This window comes from Ascaphus truei, chromosome 8, assembly GCF_040206685.1.
Source record: "Ascaphus truei isolate aAscTru1 chromosome 8, aAscTru1.hap1, whole genome shotgun sequence".
In the NCBI taxonomy this organism is placed as follows: domain Eukaryota; kingdom Metazoa; phylum Chordata; class Amphibia; order Anura; family Ascaphidae; genus Ascaphus; species Ascaphus truei.
The window spans coordinates 38,555,211-38,576,865 of NC_134490.1; the positions used below are offsets into that span (position 1 = coordinate 38,555,211).

The 21,655-nt window shown below is 43.7% G+C and overlaps 1 protein-coding gene across 1 annotated transcript in view; it reads right to left on the reverse strand.

Annotated features, from left to right (window-relative positions):
* TCF3 (transcription factor 3) overlaps window positions 1-21,655 on the reverse strand; it is a 105,186-nt gene that overhangs the window by 51,456 nt on the left and 32,075 nt on the right. Inside the window, exon 5 of the mRNA XM_075611545.1 lies at window positions 13,200-13,273. Coding sequence (XP_075467660.1) covers window positions 13,200-13,273 — 74 coding nt within the window. The remainder of the gene's footprint in view (window positions 1-13,199; window positions 13,274-21,655) is intronic.

The window sequence follows — 21,655 nt, forward strand, 5'->3', positions numbered from 1 at the left end:
ACACTAATATCCCACATGAGGAAGGGATTGATGCAATCCGAGAACATTTCAGCAGCTTTATTGAACACATGGGCCCTCCTCCAGAGTTCTTACTGTTATTTACCAAGGTGATTCTTCACAAAAACTTTTTTAAATTTGAAAAAAACTTCTACCTTCAGCTTATGAGGATGGCCATGGGGTCCAACATGGCACCTGCGTATGCTAATCTGTTCATTAATTCCTATGAACATATCCATCTGCTATACGATGACCGTCATGCAGATTGAATTGTCCATTATGTGCGATATATCGACGATGTGTTTCTGGTCTGGGGGGGGGGGACTGGAATCGGAACTCCTCAGCTTCACCTCAACAACACCCGTGCTCAATACGCTTAATGGTTAACTACAGTAAAGTAGAAGCTACATTTCTGAATACTGTAGTATTCAAGGATATAAGCAAACTCAGCACGAGACTGTTTCAAAAACCTACAGACAAGAACTCTATTATACGCCACAAATCACCATCATCACCATCGCTACAGGTACGTCGGATCACCAGTAACCCAAGTGAAGTTGAAGAGGCACTGTGGGACATGGCACATGCTTTCGGGAAAGGGGGTATGACCCTAAGGAGATCAAGGAGGCACTGATGCAGGAAAGGGAAACTCTTCTCACACCGGTTGAGAGGAAGAATGACACTAACCGTTTTAAAGTCGTCAGCACTGCCTCGGGACACATCAAATGATAGATCTAGATATCTATATCTCCAATAATGCGATCCCCAACAGGATGGAAATCACAAAGCAGTACTCAGAAATTGATAACCAAATAAAGTGTATTAAAATACAAGAACCACACATGGTGTGTGTGTGTGTGTGTGTGTGTGTGTGTATGTGTGCGTGTATGTGGTGTGTATATATATATATATATATATATATATATATATATATATATATATATATATATATATATATATATATATGCAAATATAGCTGTATGCTCATCTGCATGTCTTAGGCAGGTCTGCAACCCCGCCTTTCCCCATTATCACCCAGCATACAGCACTTCCACTGCAGCAAGGGATTCTGGGAAATGACATGCAAATGAGCACACAGTGTCACTTTTTGCCTCAATAACCATTTATTGTTATTGTTATTGCCTGTGTGCTCATTTGCATGTCATTTCCCAGAATCCCTTGCTGCAGTGGAAGTGCTGTATGCTGGGTGATAATGGGGAAAGGCGGGGTTGCAGACCTGCCTAAGACATGCAGATGAGCATACAGCTATATTTGCATATTTGCTTTCCTGTGGAGGGTTTTTGTCACTTTTTTAACTCACCATAACTTAACTCAGTATTATGGTTTGGCCTATCCCATAAGCCTCTCTTGCATTCCCAGTAAAATCAACCCCACACTGATGAGACCCATCAAGGTTGAAACAGCTGTCTGTGGGTGGTTTTCTGGGTATGCACCTTAACCCTGGCTGTGCTCAAAGCTGTGACCATGCAGCAAGCTTAAGCCTATAGGGAACCATGTTAAAAATGGTTATTGAGGCAAAAAGTGACACTGTGTGCTCATTTGCATGTCATTTCCCAGAATCCCTTGCTGCAGTGGAAGTGCTGTATGCTGGGTGATAATGGGGAAAGGCGGGGTTGCAGACCTGCCTAAGACATGCAGATGAGCATACAGCTATATTTGCATATTTGCTTTCCTGTGGAGGGTTTTTGTCACTTTTTTAACTCACCATAACTTAACTTAACATATATATATATATATATATATATATATATATATATATATATATATATATATATATATATATATATATATATATATATATATATATATATATATATATATATAAATATATATATATATAAATATATGTGTGTGTATGTGCACACACACGCATATATATGTGCATGTGCACACACACACACAAAGACCTATAGTCTCGGGGGTGGAATCGACACACACACAGACCTATAGTCTCGGGGGTGGAATCGATGACGTCCAACGTGTCCCAGTATGTGGACTACTATTTACAACCATACGTCAGATTCAGATCTTATCTAAGGGACATGTTACATGTCATCAACTCCACCTCTGGGATTAAATGGAAGGACACGTATCTTTGAGCCACATGCGATGTATCATCGCTCAATACATGTATAGATCATTGGAAGGGTGTTAATACGATTAAAAAAATTTTGGAAGCAGAACGGTCATTGCATGTCGCCCAGAGAAAATTTATCTTGTCCAGCATAGATTATATTTTGAAACATAATTATTTTTTGTTTGGCAATACTTATTTACAGAATTGTGGGACGGCCATGGGCACTAGGTTCGCCCCCAGCTATGCTAACCTCTACATGGGGTTGTGGGATGACCTATCCATGTGTGTGGGGATGCTTGGCTAGAGGCGGGCCTGGTGTTCTATGGCCGCTTCATTGATGACCTCATTATGGTCTGGGATGGGGAGAGGGGAGAATTGACGGCCATCCTTTCTGCCTTTGACAATAATATGGGTCTAAAATTCACATTCAATATTGAATCCACACATGCCATCTTTCTCGACGGACTTTGAGCTCTCTGTGGGTGACATTGCACAAATACTTACCAATACTCATTTCAAAACAGGCGACAACTAATAGTTACCTTCATTCATCGAGTAATCATTATAAAAAATGGTTAGAAAATATACCCAAAAACCAATTTTATAGAATTAGAAGGAACTGTTCCATGGACTCCAATTTTGTTTTGCAGGGTCAAATGCTAGCCAAAAGATTCCTAGATAAAGGCCATGAGGCTAAAGAAGTTTATAGAGCCTTTGACCAAGCAAGACTGAGTGAAGGAAGACAGCTCCTAGAGAAATCTAAATCCAGATCTAGGACCTATGGTATGTCAAATAAGCAAGTAGATATAACAATTCACTGTTTTAATCACCGAAATTTATCACACAATACCATATAAAGGGGATACTCAAACACTGGGATATCCTTTTAACCAATCCCATGATGGGGTCAAAATTGCCCAGATGGACCCTAATAGTTTATAAAAGAGCAAGAAATATTAAAAACTACCTTGACTCCAAGAAAACAGAAACAAACTGCCACTGGGTTAATACCATTGAGGTCTTTACCCAATGGCAACTTCACATGTGGTCGAGGCCGTTGTCTCACTTGCAAACATCTGAAAATCATAGATAATATATGTTCCTTTACCAATCAATCTGTACATCCAGTTATGGGCTGCCAACTGTTAATCCACATACAGTTGTGTGAAAAAGAAAGTACACCCTCTTTGAATTCTATGGTTTTACATATCAGGACATAACAATCATCTGTTCTTTAGCAGGTCTTAAAATTAGGTAAACACAACCTCAGATGAACAACAACACATGACATATTACGCAGTGTCATAATTTATTTAACAAAAATAAAGCCAAAATGGAGACGCTGTGTGTGAAAAACTAAGTACATCCTTACTGCTTCCATATGAATTAAGATGATAAGTAGCAGACAGGTGCTGCTAATCAAATGCCCTTGATTAATTGATCAGCAAGTGTGACCACTTCTATAAAAGCCAAAGTTTTAGCAGTTTGCTGGTCTGGAGCATTCAGGTGTGTGTTAACACAATGCCAAGGAGGAAAGACATCAGCACTGATCTTAGAGAAGCAATTGTTGCTGCCCATCAATCTGGGAAGGGTTATAAGGCCATCTCCAAACAATTTAAAGTCCATCATTCTACAATGAGAAAGATTATTCAAAAGTGGAAAACATTCAAGACAGTTGCCAATCTTCCCAGGAGTGGACGTCCCAGTAAATTAAATCCCAAGGTCAGACCGTGCAATGCTCAGAGAAATTGCAAAAAAAAACAAGAGTTACATCTCTGACTCGACAGGCCTCAATTAGCATGTTAAATATTAAAGTTCATGACAGTACAATTAGAAAAAGACTGAACAAGTATGGTTTGTTTGGAAGGGTTGCAGGAGAAAGCCTCTTCTCTAGAAAAAGAACATGGCAGCACGGCTTAGGTTTGCAAAGTTGCATCTGAACAAACCACAAGACTTCTGGAACAATGTCCTTTGGACAGGCAAGACCAAAGTGGACATGTTTGGCCATAATGCACAGCGCCACGTTTGGCGAAAACCAAACACAGCATATCACACAAACACCTCATACCAACTGTCAAGCATGGTGGTGGAGGGGTGATGATTTGGGCTTGTTTTGCAGCAACAGGACCTGGGAACCTTGCAGTCATTGAGTCGACCATGAACTCCTCTGTATACCAAAATATTCTAGAGTCAAATGTGAGGCCATCTGTCCGACAGCTAAAGCTTGGCCGAAATTGGGTCATGCAACAGGACAATTATCCCAAGCACACCAGCAAATCTACAACAGAATGGCTGAAAAAGAAAAGAATCAAGGTGTTGCAATGGCCCAGTCAAAGTCCAGACCTCAACCCGATTGAAATGCTGTGGCTGGACCTTAAGAGAGCTGTGCATAAACAAATGCCCACAAACCTCAATGAACTGAAGCAACATTCTAAAGAAGAGTGGGCCAAAATTCGACCACAACGATGTGAGAGACTGATAAAGTGATACAGAAAACGATTACTTCAAGTTATTGCTGCTAAAGGTGGTTCATTGAATCATAAGGTATACTTAGTTTTTCACACATGGCTTCTCCATTTTGGCTTTATTTTTGTTAAATAAATCATGACAGTGTAATATGTCATGTGTTGTTGTTCATCTGAGGTTGTATTTACCTCATTTTAAGACCTGCTAAGGAACAGATGATTGCTATTATGTCCTGATGTGTAAAACCATAGAATTCAAAGAGGGTGTACTTTCTTTTTCACACCACTGTATGTGATCTATATGATTTCATGTATGTGTGGTCTCCAATATATTGGAAGGACGACTCGTGCACTAAGTACACATTTCTTGGAGCATAGCCGCAATATTATCCATGGTTATAGTTTACATAGTCTATCCAAACATTTTGCCACTATTCACAATAAGGATCCTTGTTTATTGACCATCATGGGTTTTGAATGTATCTCCTCTTCCCTATTGGGAGGAGATAGATTCAAACAATTATGTCTTAGAGAGACATTATGGATCTACACCTTGGGAACATTGTCTGCCAAGGTACTCAATGAGTGTATAGACACCTGCACACGTGTATAGCTCTTGTTCCCCCTGGTTCTGTGGCTTGAACCATCTCTGGAGGTTCTGTGTCTGAATGTGGTCATCTGTCCACATTCCCTTCAGACCAGTTCAAGCACAAAAAAAATTGGTCTCCTCATTTCAATCTTACTTCCTCACATTTTTCCTATCTTCCCCACCCTCCCTTATTCCTTCCTCCCTATCCTTTCTCTTCCCCCCCTCCCAACTTAGTGTCCACACCAATCCATGCAATAATAAATAATAATTTATATTTCAAATCAATTGTTTTTCTTGTTTGCATGATCATTTTATGAAACACTTCTGCCTGGTTATAGATGCTATCATTAATAATACCTTGACTTTAACCAATACTATTGATAGGTGTCCTTGCTTAGATTATACATAGTTGAAACATTGCAATTACTTTTAACCATTTAAATACATCCTTTGTTATTCCACTCGGTTTGTAATAGTTTGCACTGTTCAATTACAGTCTGATTTAGGATATTGAATGTATATCAATGTTGTTCTCCATTCATGCATCGTTCACGCGTATATTTTATTTTTTTGTTACATGGTAATAATGAGGTTTATTCTGCTGTACTGTGTGTGATTTATCATATGTCTCTTTAAAACCGTTTATCTTGTTGATTGACATTCATCATCACCTGGGACTTTTGAGACCATATAAATGATCTATTTTCTATACGGCTTTTCCCCTGATGAAGCTGTGACGACGAAACACGTAGGGCCGTTGTTGCGTGGACGCACCCGTACGTCATCACGTTAGACGAGTCAGAGTCACGCGAAGCCAGTGGGAACTTAACACAAGCGCATTGTTGCCAGAGGACTCTTTCTGGAGATAGTGCCATCCCTTATGGGCCCCAGATCCACGGCTGACGTCTTGATCTGTGGCAGGAGACTCCAATCTTTCTCTGCTGCTGTGGCGGAGGAGTATAGCTCATACAATGCCCATCTTACTATGGCGTTTGTGAGTGTAATGTTTTTAGATTTGTTCAGTTTTGATCTTACACATTTTGAAAAAACTGCCTGGATCTCCTGAGGACATTGCTGTGGTTCTATATTATTTTTTAATATACTTGTGATCATTCCATCTTGACTTTTTTATATGGGTTTCATATAGTACTTTTTTTTATTAATAAGCTGAGCTAGATCTACCAGTAGCTATCATACATTAGGTATATCCCTTGACATACATTCCTGGCTTTAATATTTATATTTGGAGTATTTTCATTGCATCATTCACTTTGTTGTATATAGCGCCATTAATGTACATAGCGCTTCACAGTAGTAATACATGTGGTAATCAAATAAATAACAGATAATATAAATAACAGATCATAGGAATAAGTGCTTCAGACATAAAAGTAACATTAAGGAAGAGGAGTCCCTGCTCCGAGGAGCTTACAGTCTAATTGGTAGGTAGGGAGAACGTACAGAGACAGTAGGAGGGAGTACTTAAATCATATATGTTTGAACTATTCACAAAGGATAACTTTATTAGTAACGGGTGCCACCTGCTTTTCTTTTGTTGATATATAGATAGTATATATACATATACACACACTAAAAATAATATTGGAGTAAAGACCTGCGCTGGTCTGGTCGAAAGCAGGGCCGAGGAAGTGACATCCTCATCCATCGACTCCGGACGGAGGGCATTCACCGACGCTGGCACGCCGGAAAACACCCCCCTGAGAAAGGGGAAATCTCACCCTGCAGATGAGCCTTACACCGATTTACCTCTAAATCAACAGGTTACAGTACCTGCATACTGTGTTCATATGAACAGCCACTGCGATTATAAGTGTGCATTTTTTAATTACTTTTTAGACCTTCAAAAGACAAAAAATACCCAATGCTACATCCAATGTTATGTACCTGTGCTGGACAGGTCTGTTGAGACCATTCTCCCTCCACAGCAGAGGTAAACGAGAATTTTCACAGGTAGTGTTAGGACCTGCATACTGGTCAAGCCGTGACGTGGCTGCAGGCTTATAACGCTTTGGCCAAAGGGTTTAACTAAATGACCCTTATTCATGAGAATACTAACATTGAAGTATTTAACTATGTATTTTGTCACATTGGACGTAGCATTGGGTATTTTTTTTGTCTTGTATACATTTGGCCACACTCCGTAGCACTCCTTTTGAGATATATAGGAGAGATAGTGGGTTCTGGGGCTATAGCTTGCAGGGACTGTGTGCATTTCTTTTTAAAGCTTCACCTAATAAAGAACTATTACGCCATAGAAGCGTTTCTTGCGCTTTTTTTCTTTAGAAACACACACGAAATATTACTGTGTGCTCATTTACATGTCAGACAGGTCTGCAACCCTGCCTTTCACCATTATCACCCAGCATACAGTGCTTCCACTGCAGCAAGGGATTCTGGGAAATGACAAGCAAATGAGCACAGAGTGCCACCTTTTGCTTCAAATCCATTTTGACATGGATCCCTATAAGCTTATGCTTGCTGCATAGCACAGCTTTTCAGCACAGCCTGGGTTAAGATGCATAGCCAGTAAACCTACCCACAGATACATATACACAAACACATATACTACATCTGCGTTGCCCCAGAGGCGGACAGCCTTTGGCGCAGCCGAAGGACAGCTAAAGGGTGTGAGCCGTTTGCTGGCATTTCGTGATGTTAAAGCTGCTTTATTTCAATCAGAAACTCACCAGCCCTCTTATCTCCTGTACCCAATTTTCCAACTATCTGTCCATGAAATGTCTGTGAATTGACTGTATAACCTCTGTTCATTTAAAGCTGCAGTCCAACCAATATCCTACATGTGTTTTTTTTTTAATAAATCAGTTCTGTACTATAAAAAAAAATATGCTACAAGTATTTTCTTAAACCACTCTGAATGACTTTTTTACATATTAAAGGGGGGGGGGCGGAGAAACGGCAGCTTCGACTGCCTCTTTAATGTAACCATGCATTGTTATCATAAGTAAGAACATGCTTGAAAACGAGAGGTAACTCAATGTATTACTTCCTGGTTAAAAAAAAAAAAACAGACACACACACACACGCAGACGTATTCACTCCCTCCCTACCAACAGAGCCGCCAACAGAAATCGTGGGGCCCGGGACAAACATTTTAAGCAGGCCCCCCCCCCGTGTCAGCGGTATTGCCCCCCCCCTCCCCCCATCCCACACCTCACGAACCCCTCTCCCCCCCTTCCCATGTATTTCTCTCCCTTCCGTCTCACCCCCTCACTCTCCTGCCTCGCATGTATTTCTCTCCCCTGCTTCTTTCTCTTTTCTGCTTCTCAGTCTTGCTCCCTCTTTTCCTCACTCACCCCTTCTCTCCTCTCCCTCCGTCAATTACCCCACGCTCACTCATTCCCTCCCCCCACAAGATATATACCAAAAAACTTCCCACCCCCAAATACATTTTAAAAAATCCCCACCACCCAAATATATACAACCCTCCCAAATGCATACAATAAACCCACCTACCCAACACATTTTTTTTTAAATACATAACTATATATACCCAAATGCATACAAAAAACACCTACCCAATACATATTAAAAAAAAAAAAGTACACACACACACACACACACAATACCCCAACCCCCCCCAATACATATAAAAAATACCCCAACCCCCCCAATACATATAAAAAATACCCCAACCGCCCAATACATATAAAAAAATACCCCAACCCCAACCCCCACCCCAATACATATAAAAAATACCCCAACCCCCCCATACATATCTTATTATATATTTGTGAAAGCACTGTATGCCTGTCTGCATCTTCCTGTGTCCCTAGGGGAAATCTCATTGGTCCCTTGGGCCGCCCGCACCCACACCTCTCATTGGCCTGAGGCGGAGTGACGACACACACACACACACACACACTCTGTTGCTTGGCCTCACTCTCCCCCGTCAGTTGGACCGCAGCTCACCTTCCACACACCCCCCCCCCCATCTCTCCGGTGCCCCTCACTCTCTCCCCCCTCCCCACCTCACCCAAATCCCCACGCTCCGCAACATCCCCAGCCGCACCATCACCCTCACCGTGCGCCGCTCCCGGAGAGGGGAAGCACGGCCCTCCTGCTCAGCAGCAAACTCCAGGCTCCTCCCCCCTCGCTCACAACGAGGAAAAGCGCGGCGCGGCCCGGGCCTCCTGCACTCCCCCTCACGTGCGCCGGCTCCCGGAGAGGGGAAGCGCGGCCCTCCTGCTCAGCAGCAAACTCCAGGCTCCTCCCCCCTCGCTCACGAGGAACGGAGGGGAAGCGCGGCGCGGCCCGGGCCTCCTGCACTCCTCCTCACGTGCACCGGCTCCCAGACGGAGGGTAAGCGCAGCGCGGGCCTCCTGCCACTCTTGCCCCCCCCCCGCCAGCTTCCCGAACTCACCTCCTGCCCCAGCCAGATGCCACGGGGTCAAGGTAAGTCACCCACCGTCTCCCACCCATGCACTGTCACCCTGTCACCCAGTCACCCACACACCCACCCAGTCACTTTCACCCAGTCACCCACACACCCACCCAGTCACTTTCACCCAGTCACCCACTTTCACCCAGTCACCCACTCACTCACCCACCCACTCAGTCACCCACCCATTCACTCAGTCACCCGGGGGAAGCCCAACCCTGTCGTCCGCCCCCCCAAAATTACATCCCGGGCAACGCCGGGTCTCTCAGCTAGTACATGTACATATATATATATATATATATATATATATATATATATATATATATATATATATATATATATATATATTTATTTATAAAAAAAATCAGACTTACCTTGGGGATAATCGGTCAGGCCTGTGGCTGCAGGGGGGGGGGGGGCGCGGCGTGCCGGTGGTGCTACGGGGGAGGGGGGCGATGGCTGCGGGGCGCCCCAATGCTGTGGTGGGGGTGGGGAGGAAGGTCCGGTGCAGTGGGGGGTGGGGGCGGGATGTCCTTGTGCTGCTGGGGAGTGGCAGGAGTCGCAGGACGACCATGCGCTGCGGCGGGACGGTCCTGTACTGCGGCGGGGGGGGGCCCGTTCCTGCGGGGAGAGCGGGGGGCCCTGTGCTACAGCGAGGGGGGCGGTCTTACGGAGGGGAGGTGGGGGGATCCTGTCCTGCGAGGGGGTGGTGGTGGCAGTGCTGGGGGGGCCCGGCGGCTGATCACAGCAGTTGCCGCCGGCCCCGCTGCAGGCACGTGTGCCACCACAATGCTGCTCCCGCGAGTGCCTTGCCTCCCTCTCGTGCCGGAAGCTTAACCGACGACTTCCGGTGCTGCCGACAGGGAGACCAGTGCCGGGTGTAGTTTTTTTTTTTTTAAATATATATTAAATTAACGTCCGTGCAGGGAGCCCGGGACGCCAGTGGCCTTTGTGCCCCCCCTGATGGCGGCCCTGCCCACCAATAACGTCACATTTTGTTTATTACAAATAATGTATGCACAGTTTGTCAAACAATTTTTTTTTATTCTAAGCTACAAATCTGTGGTGGTTAATCTGAACACTTATGTGAGGAGGAAGAGGCTAAAATGTCAGAAAAAAATGTATAAAATGAAATTTACTGGTTGCATAAGTATTCAGCCCCTTAAGTCAGTACTTGGTAGAAGCATCTTTTGCAGCAATTTCTGCTATGCGTCTTTTTGGATAGGTCTCTAGTAGCTCTGCACAGTAGGATGGTGACATTTTTGTCCATTCTTCACCGGAAAATTGATTCAGTGTTGATAAGTTTGTTGGGGATCGTCGATGGACACAAATGTTCGATTGGATTCAAGTCAGGACTTTGACTGGGCCACTCAAGAACATTAATTCTCTTCTTGTTCAACCACTCCAGTGTGGCTTTGTGCTTCGAGTCATTGTCCAACTGAAATGTGAATTTCCTCCCCAGTTTCCGAGTCTTGGCCGACAAACAAGGTTTTCCTCACGGATTCGCCTGTACTTTGCACCAGTCATTCTGCCCTCTATGCTGACAAGCTTCCCAGTCCCTGCTGAAGAGAAGCATCCCCATAACATGATGTTGCCACCACCATGCTTGACAGTAGGGATGGTGTTGACTGGGTGATGTGCAGTACTGGGATTGCGCCGGACATAACACTTGAAATTTAGACCCAAAAGTTACATTATTTTATTGTCTCTCTACAAAACCCTTTTCCACATTTCTGGAGTATCCTCTATATGCTTTTTCACAAATTCCATACATGATTTAAGAGGAGTCTTTGAGTAATGGCTTCTTTCTTGCCACTCATCCATACAGGTCAGCTTTGTGTAGAGACCGGCTTATTGTTGATTTGTGAACACTGACTCCCATCTAAGACACAGAACTTTGCAGACCTCTCAAGGTCATTGTTGGCTTCTGTGACATCCCGAACCAGTTTCCTGCTTGTCCGGCTGCTGTTTGGGAGGGCAACCTGATCTGGGTGGTATGATGCATCTTCCAGGTCTTAATGATGGACTTCATTGGGCTGAAGGGATAATCAGCACCTTTGACATGTTCTTGTACCGTTCTCCTACTCTGTGCCTCTCTACCACTTGATCCCTAACTTGTTTCGAAAGCTCCTTGCTCTTCATGGGTGCTTTGTTGGATCAGTATGTGAGTTGCAGCTTGAAAGTCTTTATATACCTGAGAGAAATGATCTACAAGTCAAACCACATTGATTACAAACAGGCTGAAACCATTTCACTAATTTTGTGATCTTTCCAACTATTCATTTGCAATGGAGCAGATTTATGGCTGCAGTAACATAGGGGTTGAACACTTATGCAACCGAGATTAAAGCCTCAGACTTAATATCCTACATGTGTATGTGTTTTTTTTTTTTTAATAAATCAGTTCTGCAGTATGAGAAAATACTTGTAGCATTTTTTTTAAACCACTCTGAATTACATTTTGTATGTATTATAATGCAACAAGCCTTTTTTGTTTCTATAGCAACCATTTGCAGTGTCACATCCCCCGAGCCAAATCATCGCCGATCGATCACAGGAGAAGGGAGCGCTCGGCGATTTAGCTAATTACTTATTGTGTGGATTGTTTTTATGCGCATATTAAAGGAAGGGGGGTAGGAAACTGGCAGCTTGGACTGCTTGCTTTAATATACTTTTCTCTTACTTTATATCCTATATGCATTTTCTAACTTTATCCCTTTGGAGTCGTTTTTGTAGATTCTACATGTAAAGTCGAATTTGAAAGTGTCGTAGAGCACGCTCAGGTGCCAACAAAATGTGTAAAATTTGCAGGGGGTGAATACTTCTGCATACCAGTACGGTTGTGAGTGTGGGAATGTATGTATGCATGTATACAGCAGACCTCAGTGCACCCGCTAAGAATACATCAGTTTCAATCGGATTCAATGGCAGCGATAACGCACAATATCGGAGATGCGGAGAGGTGTCCTCCGCAGCTCAGAGGGACAAGAGACCTGACGGAGGAGATTGCAGTCATCACATAGGCCAGTGGAGTTCTATTCTTGCGCTGATCCAGTTTCCTTTGTGAGTGTATTCTTACACATTTTTCTTACTGTTAAAGGATTGTTGCACACCATAGGTGTCTTGCGCTCTTATCTTTCAGACATATACATACAAATAGAAGATTTCTCCTCCGCACACAGACTTTTAGTCAGGAATCAGTTTAAGATTTCATATTTTATTTAAGCACTTCACGAGGTGCATAAAATATGAAATCGGAAACCGATTCATTAATCTGTGCGTGGAGGTGAAATCTAATATTCCTACATTGCGACAACGTTCTTGGCAAGGAAGGGATCCCTGCCACCGTCTCCATATCAGTCAAGAACAACAATATTGGCGAGTGCAATACCAATTCTTGACCATACATACACAACCGACATAATTCCACCCGCTGAAAACACAGCATTTCAGTTTCCATAGACTTTAATGGCAGTGATAACACAGAATATCACAGAATGTCCATCATAATGCACCAGCATGCGCAATAACCCCTGCTTTATCTGTATATAACCAAATACACACAATATACAATATATAAATATACATACTTCATATCCTTATACCCATAATGCACCACTGTCTGCTTACCCTTCCTTGGTCAAATGTGGAGCTGTTATGATCTCCTGCTCCCCAGGGGCCAGAGCCTGTCCTCTCATCTAGACCTGCAGCAGAAACACACAGGGACAAGATTAGTATTATTATTACTGAGGCATTTTACCAGCATAGAGATAAAACAGGCAGGGATCAAAAGGAGGCTCAAGTAGTTATCAAACCTACAGTGTTAGGTAATTAAAACCAACACCATAATCACGGCACAGTGCACCCCATTTACAGCAGATTCGTGAAGAATTTAACAACCAAGTAAATTAGATTATCTTCATAGATCACGCGTGTATATAGAGATAGATTAGATAGATCTATAGATATATTGCTCTCTCTATACACACGTACACAGACAGACATACACTTACATGCGTACCCGAATGTGTGCGTAGGTGCAAGTATACATGCATGCGTAAGCACACGTAAGCATGCAAATGTGCATACACAGAAGTGTGTGCGCGCATACAGGTGCACACACAGGTGTGTATATAGGTGCGTGTGTGCGCACATACAAGTGTGTGCGTCTGTGTACACAGGTACAGATATATATACATATAGTTATACAGATACACACCTGTACACGTAAATATTTATATACACACGTGTGTGCGCGTGTACGAGTGTGCCTATACACACACACACACACACACACACACACACATTACATTACACAGCAGCTGGTTTCTGTATTACTAACTCCTCAGAGTGTTTGCTGAGACTGCGCCAGAGGGAGTAGTGCATGAACAGAGTGCTGGGATCTGCTGCACCCCAGGGGGCAGTGCCAGGGTATTTTCAGAGTCCCTATACGCACAGCCTCTGGAGGGCCCGCGCTCGGAGAAATTCCTGCCAGTATAATTTCCTGGAAACGCTGCAGTTCCCTCTCTTAATAGCAGAGCACATACATACATACTCAGTGTCTACCATATATACCTTTGGTGTTTGGTTTAGAATTTTTTTTCATTGGTCTGCAAAAAGTGAACTAAATGCAGTGATCTGTTTAAAAACATACAATAATAAGGAGGCTGGCATTTAATTTAATAAGCAGTGTTATTTCACATTTTCCTTTAGCCGTTTAGTTTAAACTAATTGTGCTATCAAAGCGGTAAGGAGAAAGAGAAAAACTGACCAAGTAAAGTTGGAATTATACGGACCCAAAGAAAGTAGAAACATTAATTTTTACACAAGAATCAGAAAACTGAGAATTTTACTTTAAGGAGGATTGGATGTTTCCAAGGAAACCGATAACACTGACGCCATTTAAAATAATCTTTTTTTCTTGCTAAGTGGGACTGAACCCTAATTTTTTTTTAATTAAAGGGGGAGGGGCAGAATAGGCAGCCATCTCATCACCGTTCATATTAAAAAATATACACATTTTAGGATATCCTACAGAAGGGCCGTGTTCTAAACATGTAACCGCAGAAAGGGAATCTCATACAGACTGGATCTGCGGTGAGATTTTGCCACTGCTCCCTAGCTGTTCATTTAACCAGAAACTTTGAGCAAAATTACAGCCTGCTATTTCTGGGCCTTTTGTGTTAATCATTTCCCCTGGAGAATTGCAGTTTAATTGCTGCCTAATTTGCATAATTATGCATATTAATCTCTGCGACTCATGAATATTCATACAGTCTCGTTTAGATTTTGTTGAGAGAGAGAGAGAAGAGAGAGAAAGAGAGAGAAAGAGAGAGAAGAGAGAGAAGAGAATGTTGATTACAGTGCAGTTAAGAGGGAAAAAGCCAGACATCTCAGGGTACAGAAGTGAGATAGCTGTGCACTCCTGCGCCGTCAGCTTTTGCTTTGTTAATAAACCTTCTGCATCGTCTCCGCTATCTCTGAGGGAATGTTGCAGCTGCTATTAGTGATACTATACATATATTACACTGCGCAAATAAATCTCTGCCCTGAAGAGCTGACAATCTTGTTTGCAACAGGAGCTGGCAGAATTCCATTTCATGCACAGAAATACACACACACTTCTGTTGTCCCAATATTTATGCTATCCACACGATCACACAGCAGAGTGCTTCCCCTACAGCCAGGGACTCTGGGTAATGACATGCAAATGCGCACTCCATGAATCACCGATTCTTACCCACTTATTTGGAAGCCAAGTGTGACGCACTAGGGGGGTTATTCAGAAAGATCCCATCAGGGGAACCTTGCCAGATCAGAACAGTCATTGCAGTCTACGGCAGGTAACATGCCCCCCCCCCCCCCTGCCCGCCCCCCAATAGACCTTCATGAATAGCCCCCTATGAGTGCCAACTTGCATGTCATTAACCACAATTCCTGGCGGTGTGATTATGGGTTAAGGCAGGTTTGGCAATCTGTCTGAGATATGAAGGCGCTTCAACATCAATATATGTTGGAGGGTTTGTGTCACCTTACTCATCATAACTTGTTTGTGTACCTGGTATGCTATCCACAGTCATGCTTTGTTTTCTTAGCACCCCATAGAAACCTGCATCTATTTTTAGTCTTTTTATTTTTTATGCTGCTGTTTATTTTATACCATTACTAAAGAGCCATTTCCAAAAATAAATGGCTATTTTTACGCAACATTTCTCGCAACAAAGAAACAACTTTTACAATAAGAAAAATAAATAAGCACACATCAGACGGTAACAGAAGTTTGGAAAAACCTGACATTCTGCTGCTATTTTTCCTTGACACACAAAAGAGCTTTGTGCATCTTCGTCAGGTCAGCGGCCTAAATATATTATTCTAGGGGGGCGGGGGGGGGGGGGGAAGAGGGGGGAGAGAAACTCCTTTCTAATCTATACAACAACCAGCCTGGTAAATTGCAAATGCTTAACTCCTTAAGGGCCGCTGGGTTGGCAATACATTTAAAAAGCAGGTTTGGAGCGCCTTGAAATCAGGCACAGTAGTATCTGAGCTTTAAAGCCAATTTGGGCACCGTTTTAGGACGACAATGATTTTGCAACTAAAGATCTCAGGTTAACAACAGACAGATTCCTGTGGGGCGCGGAGCAGAGCACTGCAGCAACATAATAAAAAGTGGAATGGAAGCAGAAATTGAAAGATATTTTGCAAGGTACAAAAGTCAAATATACATATATACACACATATACATACACACACCCCATACACCTGTCTGTATGCGCATATGTATGTATTTATATGTACACACACACACACACACACACACACACACACACACACTTATGTAATTAAATTATTGGGGGGGGGGGTGAAGGGGCCCTTGTGCTTTGATCCTGGCACAGCCTCGCAGACTCACAGGGAGTATGTTCAAAGCAAGGGGGTGGGGAGGGGAGGGGGGTCTCCTTGGCAGTGAGACTTCATGTCAGTAAAACGCCCTCTCCATTCTTTGTAAAAGGACATATGGAATAATGAAGGAGCTGCAGATTCCCCCACAAGGGGAGTTTGGGAGGGGGAGAGGGACTAATACAGGGCACCTAGCGCACCCTCCCATCCCCCTCGCGTCACAGGGGGAAATCTGCACATAGGAAGGGGGCTGCTCCCAAATGCATGAAGTAGAACAACTCGCTAATCGGGGCATTTCCCCCCCTGTATCTAATGATTTCCAGAATGCAGAGGAAAGAATCAGATGTGTATATACAGATACATGTACAAGTCTGAACACATGTATGTGTGGCGTATATTATACACAGAGATATACACACCCACACAGTGTAATCATATGACCATATCAATGAGAGGGGGATAAAGATACAATACAGGGATGAGAGCAGCAGATCACAAATACTAAAAAGTCTACTATATATACAAGGACTGAGTGTATGTATATACAGTAAATGGAAATTTTACTGTGTGCTCATTTGCATGACTTAAGACAGGTCTGCAACCCGCCTTCCACCATTATCGCCCAGCATACAGTGCTTCCAGTGCAGCAAGGGATTCTGGGAAATGACATGCAAATGAGCACACAGTGCCGCCACCTTTTGCTTCAAATCCATTTTGACATGGACCCATATAAGCTTATGCTTGCTGTATGTGTGTATATGTGTACACACACACACACACACTATTACTGCTTTTCCCATATTTTCCTTCATGTGGGCATATCAATAAGGTTATTAAAACCAACTCCCCCAATTAATTATGCATTTTAATAGCACGACCCATGAATATTCATTAGTCCTGCTGTACACTTTCTAATTAAAAGGCACTAATAGAATAAGATGTAGCAGTCATTATGTAATTTTCGTTGTATACTTTTTTCTTTTAAATGTCCTGGCTAAGAGTGATTCATCATGTGGGGGTGAGCGGGACAGAGCGAGGGGAGCGGGCGCAGTGAGGAAAGGTAGACGGTAACATTTTGCCTCCCTTGATTACACAGGTAAAGATCAGGCTTACATGGATGGGCATCCAACATATACTACAGCGAAGTGCTGGAGGGACCAGGACCTACAAGAGCACAGAATGCAATCTCCCTAAAACAAAAAAACACGAGCAGGCACATTATGACGGAGCCACTACATGGGGTCTCTGGAGCGCCACACCCCATAACAAGAGTGCCAACTGCAGTCCTCAATGGCCACTAACAGCTCAGGTTTGAAGGATATCCCTGCTTCCGAACAGGTGACTCATTGACTGAGCCACTGACAACCACCTGTGCTGAAGCAGGGATATTCTTCAAACCTGACCTATTGGTGGCCCTTGAGGACTGGGGTTGTCCACCCCTGCCCCATGACATAGTAGCCATGTCAAATGGCACCCACAGCGCTAAAATGGGGGACACACATCACTAATACAAAAGGGGACATTGACACACAGGTGTGTTTTTGTGTGTGTGAGAGGTTTTTCTTTAGTATGGGAACCGGTGGTCCTCCAGGGTTGAACCACGATAATTTTAGCTCTGGGGACCCTTGGTTCCTGAGATACTCATCAGTATCTAAGCTACCGCTCCTCCCCCAGGGAATTTCAACTGCTGGCCAACAGAATGCCACAATTACGCTGCAGCTTCATTTGGGCCCCCGGGGACCTCTAGGGTCTGGTGGCCATTTTGATTTCCCTTTCGCTGCAAGGAGCAGACACCAGTAACTAAAATCGGTAAGTATCTCAGGAAGTGAGGGCCCCCCAAAGTGGTTCAACTCCGGCAGACACCCCAGGTCCCACAATGTAAAGAATAAATGAATGTGGGTGTAAACGATCAGGCGGGATTGCTACGTTAAGGCCAGAATTCACAAAGCACCAGTGTGCGAGGTATTTACATCTCAACTGCTAGCTGATGCCGGATCGGGGGGCCAATACCCCACATTGCACCTTCGTGAATCTCCCCCATAGAGACAAAACACCATTTCCAAAGCATGCAAGGAGAAAAAAATACAATAAAATGTATTTTATTTTTTAAACGGAGCACCTGCCCCTTTCCTCTATTTAGTTATGCTGCAAAACGTTCCGATTGTTAAAAATGAAAACCTGGTTAAGAAACAAAAAAGGACCATGATTAAATTAATGGCCGACTGCTTTCTAATAAAATAAATAATTGGGAAGGGGGGGAAAGGAAGAAAAAGAAGTCTGTGTGTGTATGTGTGTGTGTGTGTATGTGTATATATAATATATATATCTCTATGTCTGGGAGGCCACTTTACAAGGGTATTAGGAGGGAGGAAGCTGCTGGCGAGGGGGAAGGGGGTGGGGGTTTACAAAGAAACATTGTTCGTTCCTTTATAACTATATCTGTGACCAGAAAGCTGGCGTTCTGCTTTTCAACCTCCTTGCACAGGGAATCTCTTCTCCATGAGCTTGTGCATCAGTTTAGCAAACTGGCTTAGGAACATACCGAATACCTAATGGCTGCTAAAATTGTGTTCTACATTACGTTTGAAGAAAAAACGCGGTACACTATAAAAAAAAAAAAAAAGTATATATCAAGTTCTAAATGTACACTTTTATATTATTGTGACTGTGATGCTAAATCTTTAATAACCAAAGCAAAAAAAAAAACCCCAACAGTTTGTTTTCAATTTGAGGCAGATAAAGGAAGCAGTTATATAGAGTGATAGGAAGGGTTATGCTTCTATAACTCCTCCTATTGCCCCATTTAACTCCCCCCTATAACTCCTCCTATTGCTCCATATAACCACTCTGGCAGAGAAGGGGTTTCATGAGTTAGGCCAGGGGTGCTCAAACTGGGGGGCACGGGCGGTTGCAGAGGCCCCGCGCACTTCCCCAAGGCATTAAAATTAAATGCCGGGGGATCGCATGAGGCATCTGGAACCTAAACTTACCTCGCTTCAGCCGGCGTCTGGAAGTGTCTCCATGGAAACGTGGCGTCAAATGACGCTGCGGGGTGACGTCACACACGCGTTGCCATAGCAACGCGGCGTCAAATAGCACTGCGGGTAACGTGACATGACCCGGTGCGTCATTTGATGCAACACAGTTGAAGAGGGGGGAGGGGGGGGGAGAAAGAGGCAAGGGGCACCGGGGCAAAAGTTTGTGCACCCCTGAGTTAGGCATAAGAACCGCTGTGGCTGTGAGTTGGATGTAAGGTGACAGAAGGCAGCCAGATAAACACTTCCAAATTAAGCAGCTTTCAGTCCTAATCACTCTGCCGATCAGCCCCGCGGCAAAGTCTCCGCTTAAAGGGATTCGAAATCAATAAAATTAGTCGACTAATAATTAGCTCTGGTCCCGAGCATGGCACAGTCAGCTAGTTTTTTATGATTATTCTGATGCGGACTTTTAGTGTTCACGTGGATCGAGTTTGCGCAGGGAAGGAGAGTGGAAACTAATTAGCATAATGCTGACGATGTAGGTATCCCCTGTGTGATAAATTGTATCCGCGCCACTGCCCTCAGAGCTCACTGTGTAACATTGTAATGGAGATAAAGTTACTGGTCACTTAAGCTCCAATTCTATAGACCAGGGGTGCGCAAAGTGGGGGGCGAAAGATTTTTCGGGGGGGGGGGCACGGCAGCTGCAGAGGCCCTGCTTTCTTCCCCGCGGCATTTAAATTAATTCCCGGGGGATCGCAAGAAGTCTCTGCTGTGTCTCCTACCTTGTCTATGGCCGATGCGTCGCCAATGCAACGTGGCGTCAAATGCCGTCGTGGGTCATGTGACATGGTGTGTCGCCATGGCAACACGCGTCAAGTGACGCCGGTCATGTGATGTTACGTCACCCTGCACGTCATTTGACGCCGGATTTTAGGTAAGTGGGGGAGGGTGGCGCGAGCACAGGGGCTAGCAGGCAGAAGGGGCGCAGCGCACAAAGTTTGCGCACCCCTGCTACAGACGATGGAAAATAAAGTGTGCGGGTATAAATATCGAATGATATATAAATGTATATTTTATATACATATATTATAATATATGTAAACAAAAGAATGTTGGGTGCACACAAACATGAAGCCTTAAATGAAAATAAAACAAATAGAAAATGAAAAATATACTTAACAGAGGTTCAGGTGCTCGTAGATAGACAGGGAACACCAGCCCATCCAGTAGATATACAAAAAACAGAAGTTCCGCAGCACACTCAGTAGAAAAAGGATAATGTAATATCTATCACTAAATCATCAGGCAATCAAACATGCTCCAGAGCAACGTACATTTCAGACCACACGGTCCTCTGTCAAGCTCTTATTATAATATATGTAAATATATAACACACACACACGTTATGTATTGACTTATACAAGTATTATATACATATACACAAATCACACATGCACACAGTTGTCAGCATGCCCAGATGGACGGGTTATATGAAATGCCAGCTGCCCCTTGGCACAATCTGTACCAGTCAGGATTGGGGTCAGAGGCTGGCAGAGTTGGTGAAGAGTTGTGATGTCAGACGACACCTCTGCTGTGGTACAGGCCACAAGAAGCTGATCGTGTCACAATGAGCCCCTTGCACTCTGGAGAACCAGCCGTGGACATGTCCTGTGGGCCGTCACACTATGCTCTCTAGGAGGACCGTTAAGGTTAGGACAAAGAAATTCACCCACACACACAGCTCATGGTCAAACAGTCTGAGAAGTACAGGCACTTCACAGCTACATCTCCCAGCATGCTGTGCTGCTTAACAAAGGGAGTGGAACTACAACCCCCAGCAGCCAGTGCAGCTAAATCAGCCCCTCCAATACTTCCATTGAAAGAATACATCCAAGATGGCGCTGCAGAGAAATAATTCAGATTCCATTTATCAGAGCATGCCAAGTACATGAACTGTGTACGTAGCCTCATTTCTAATAATTTCAGAATCACCATATGGAGGGTCTTATTGATCTCTAAGAAAAGGAGCATGAAAACAGTTCATAGAAGTGTTTGCATTCAACATAGATGTGCAGACCTTCAAGTTTGTGTTTAAATATGCAAACTAACACACGAGCATGACCCTCATTACAGATTCTCTGCTTGAGCCGGTTTGTCCTTATTTTGCATGTGATTCTGTTTGTGTCATTGCAAATCAGTGTTCTTCCATTG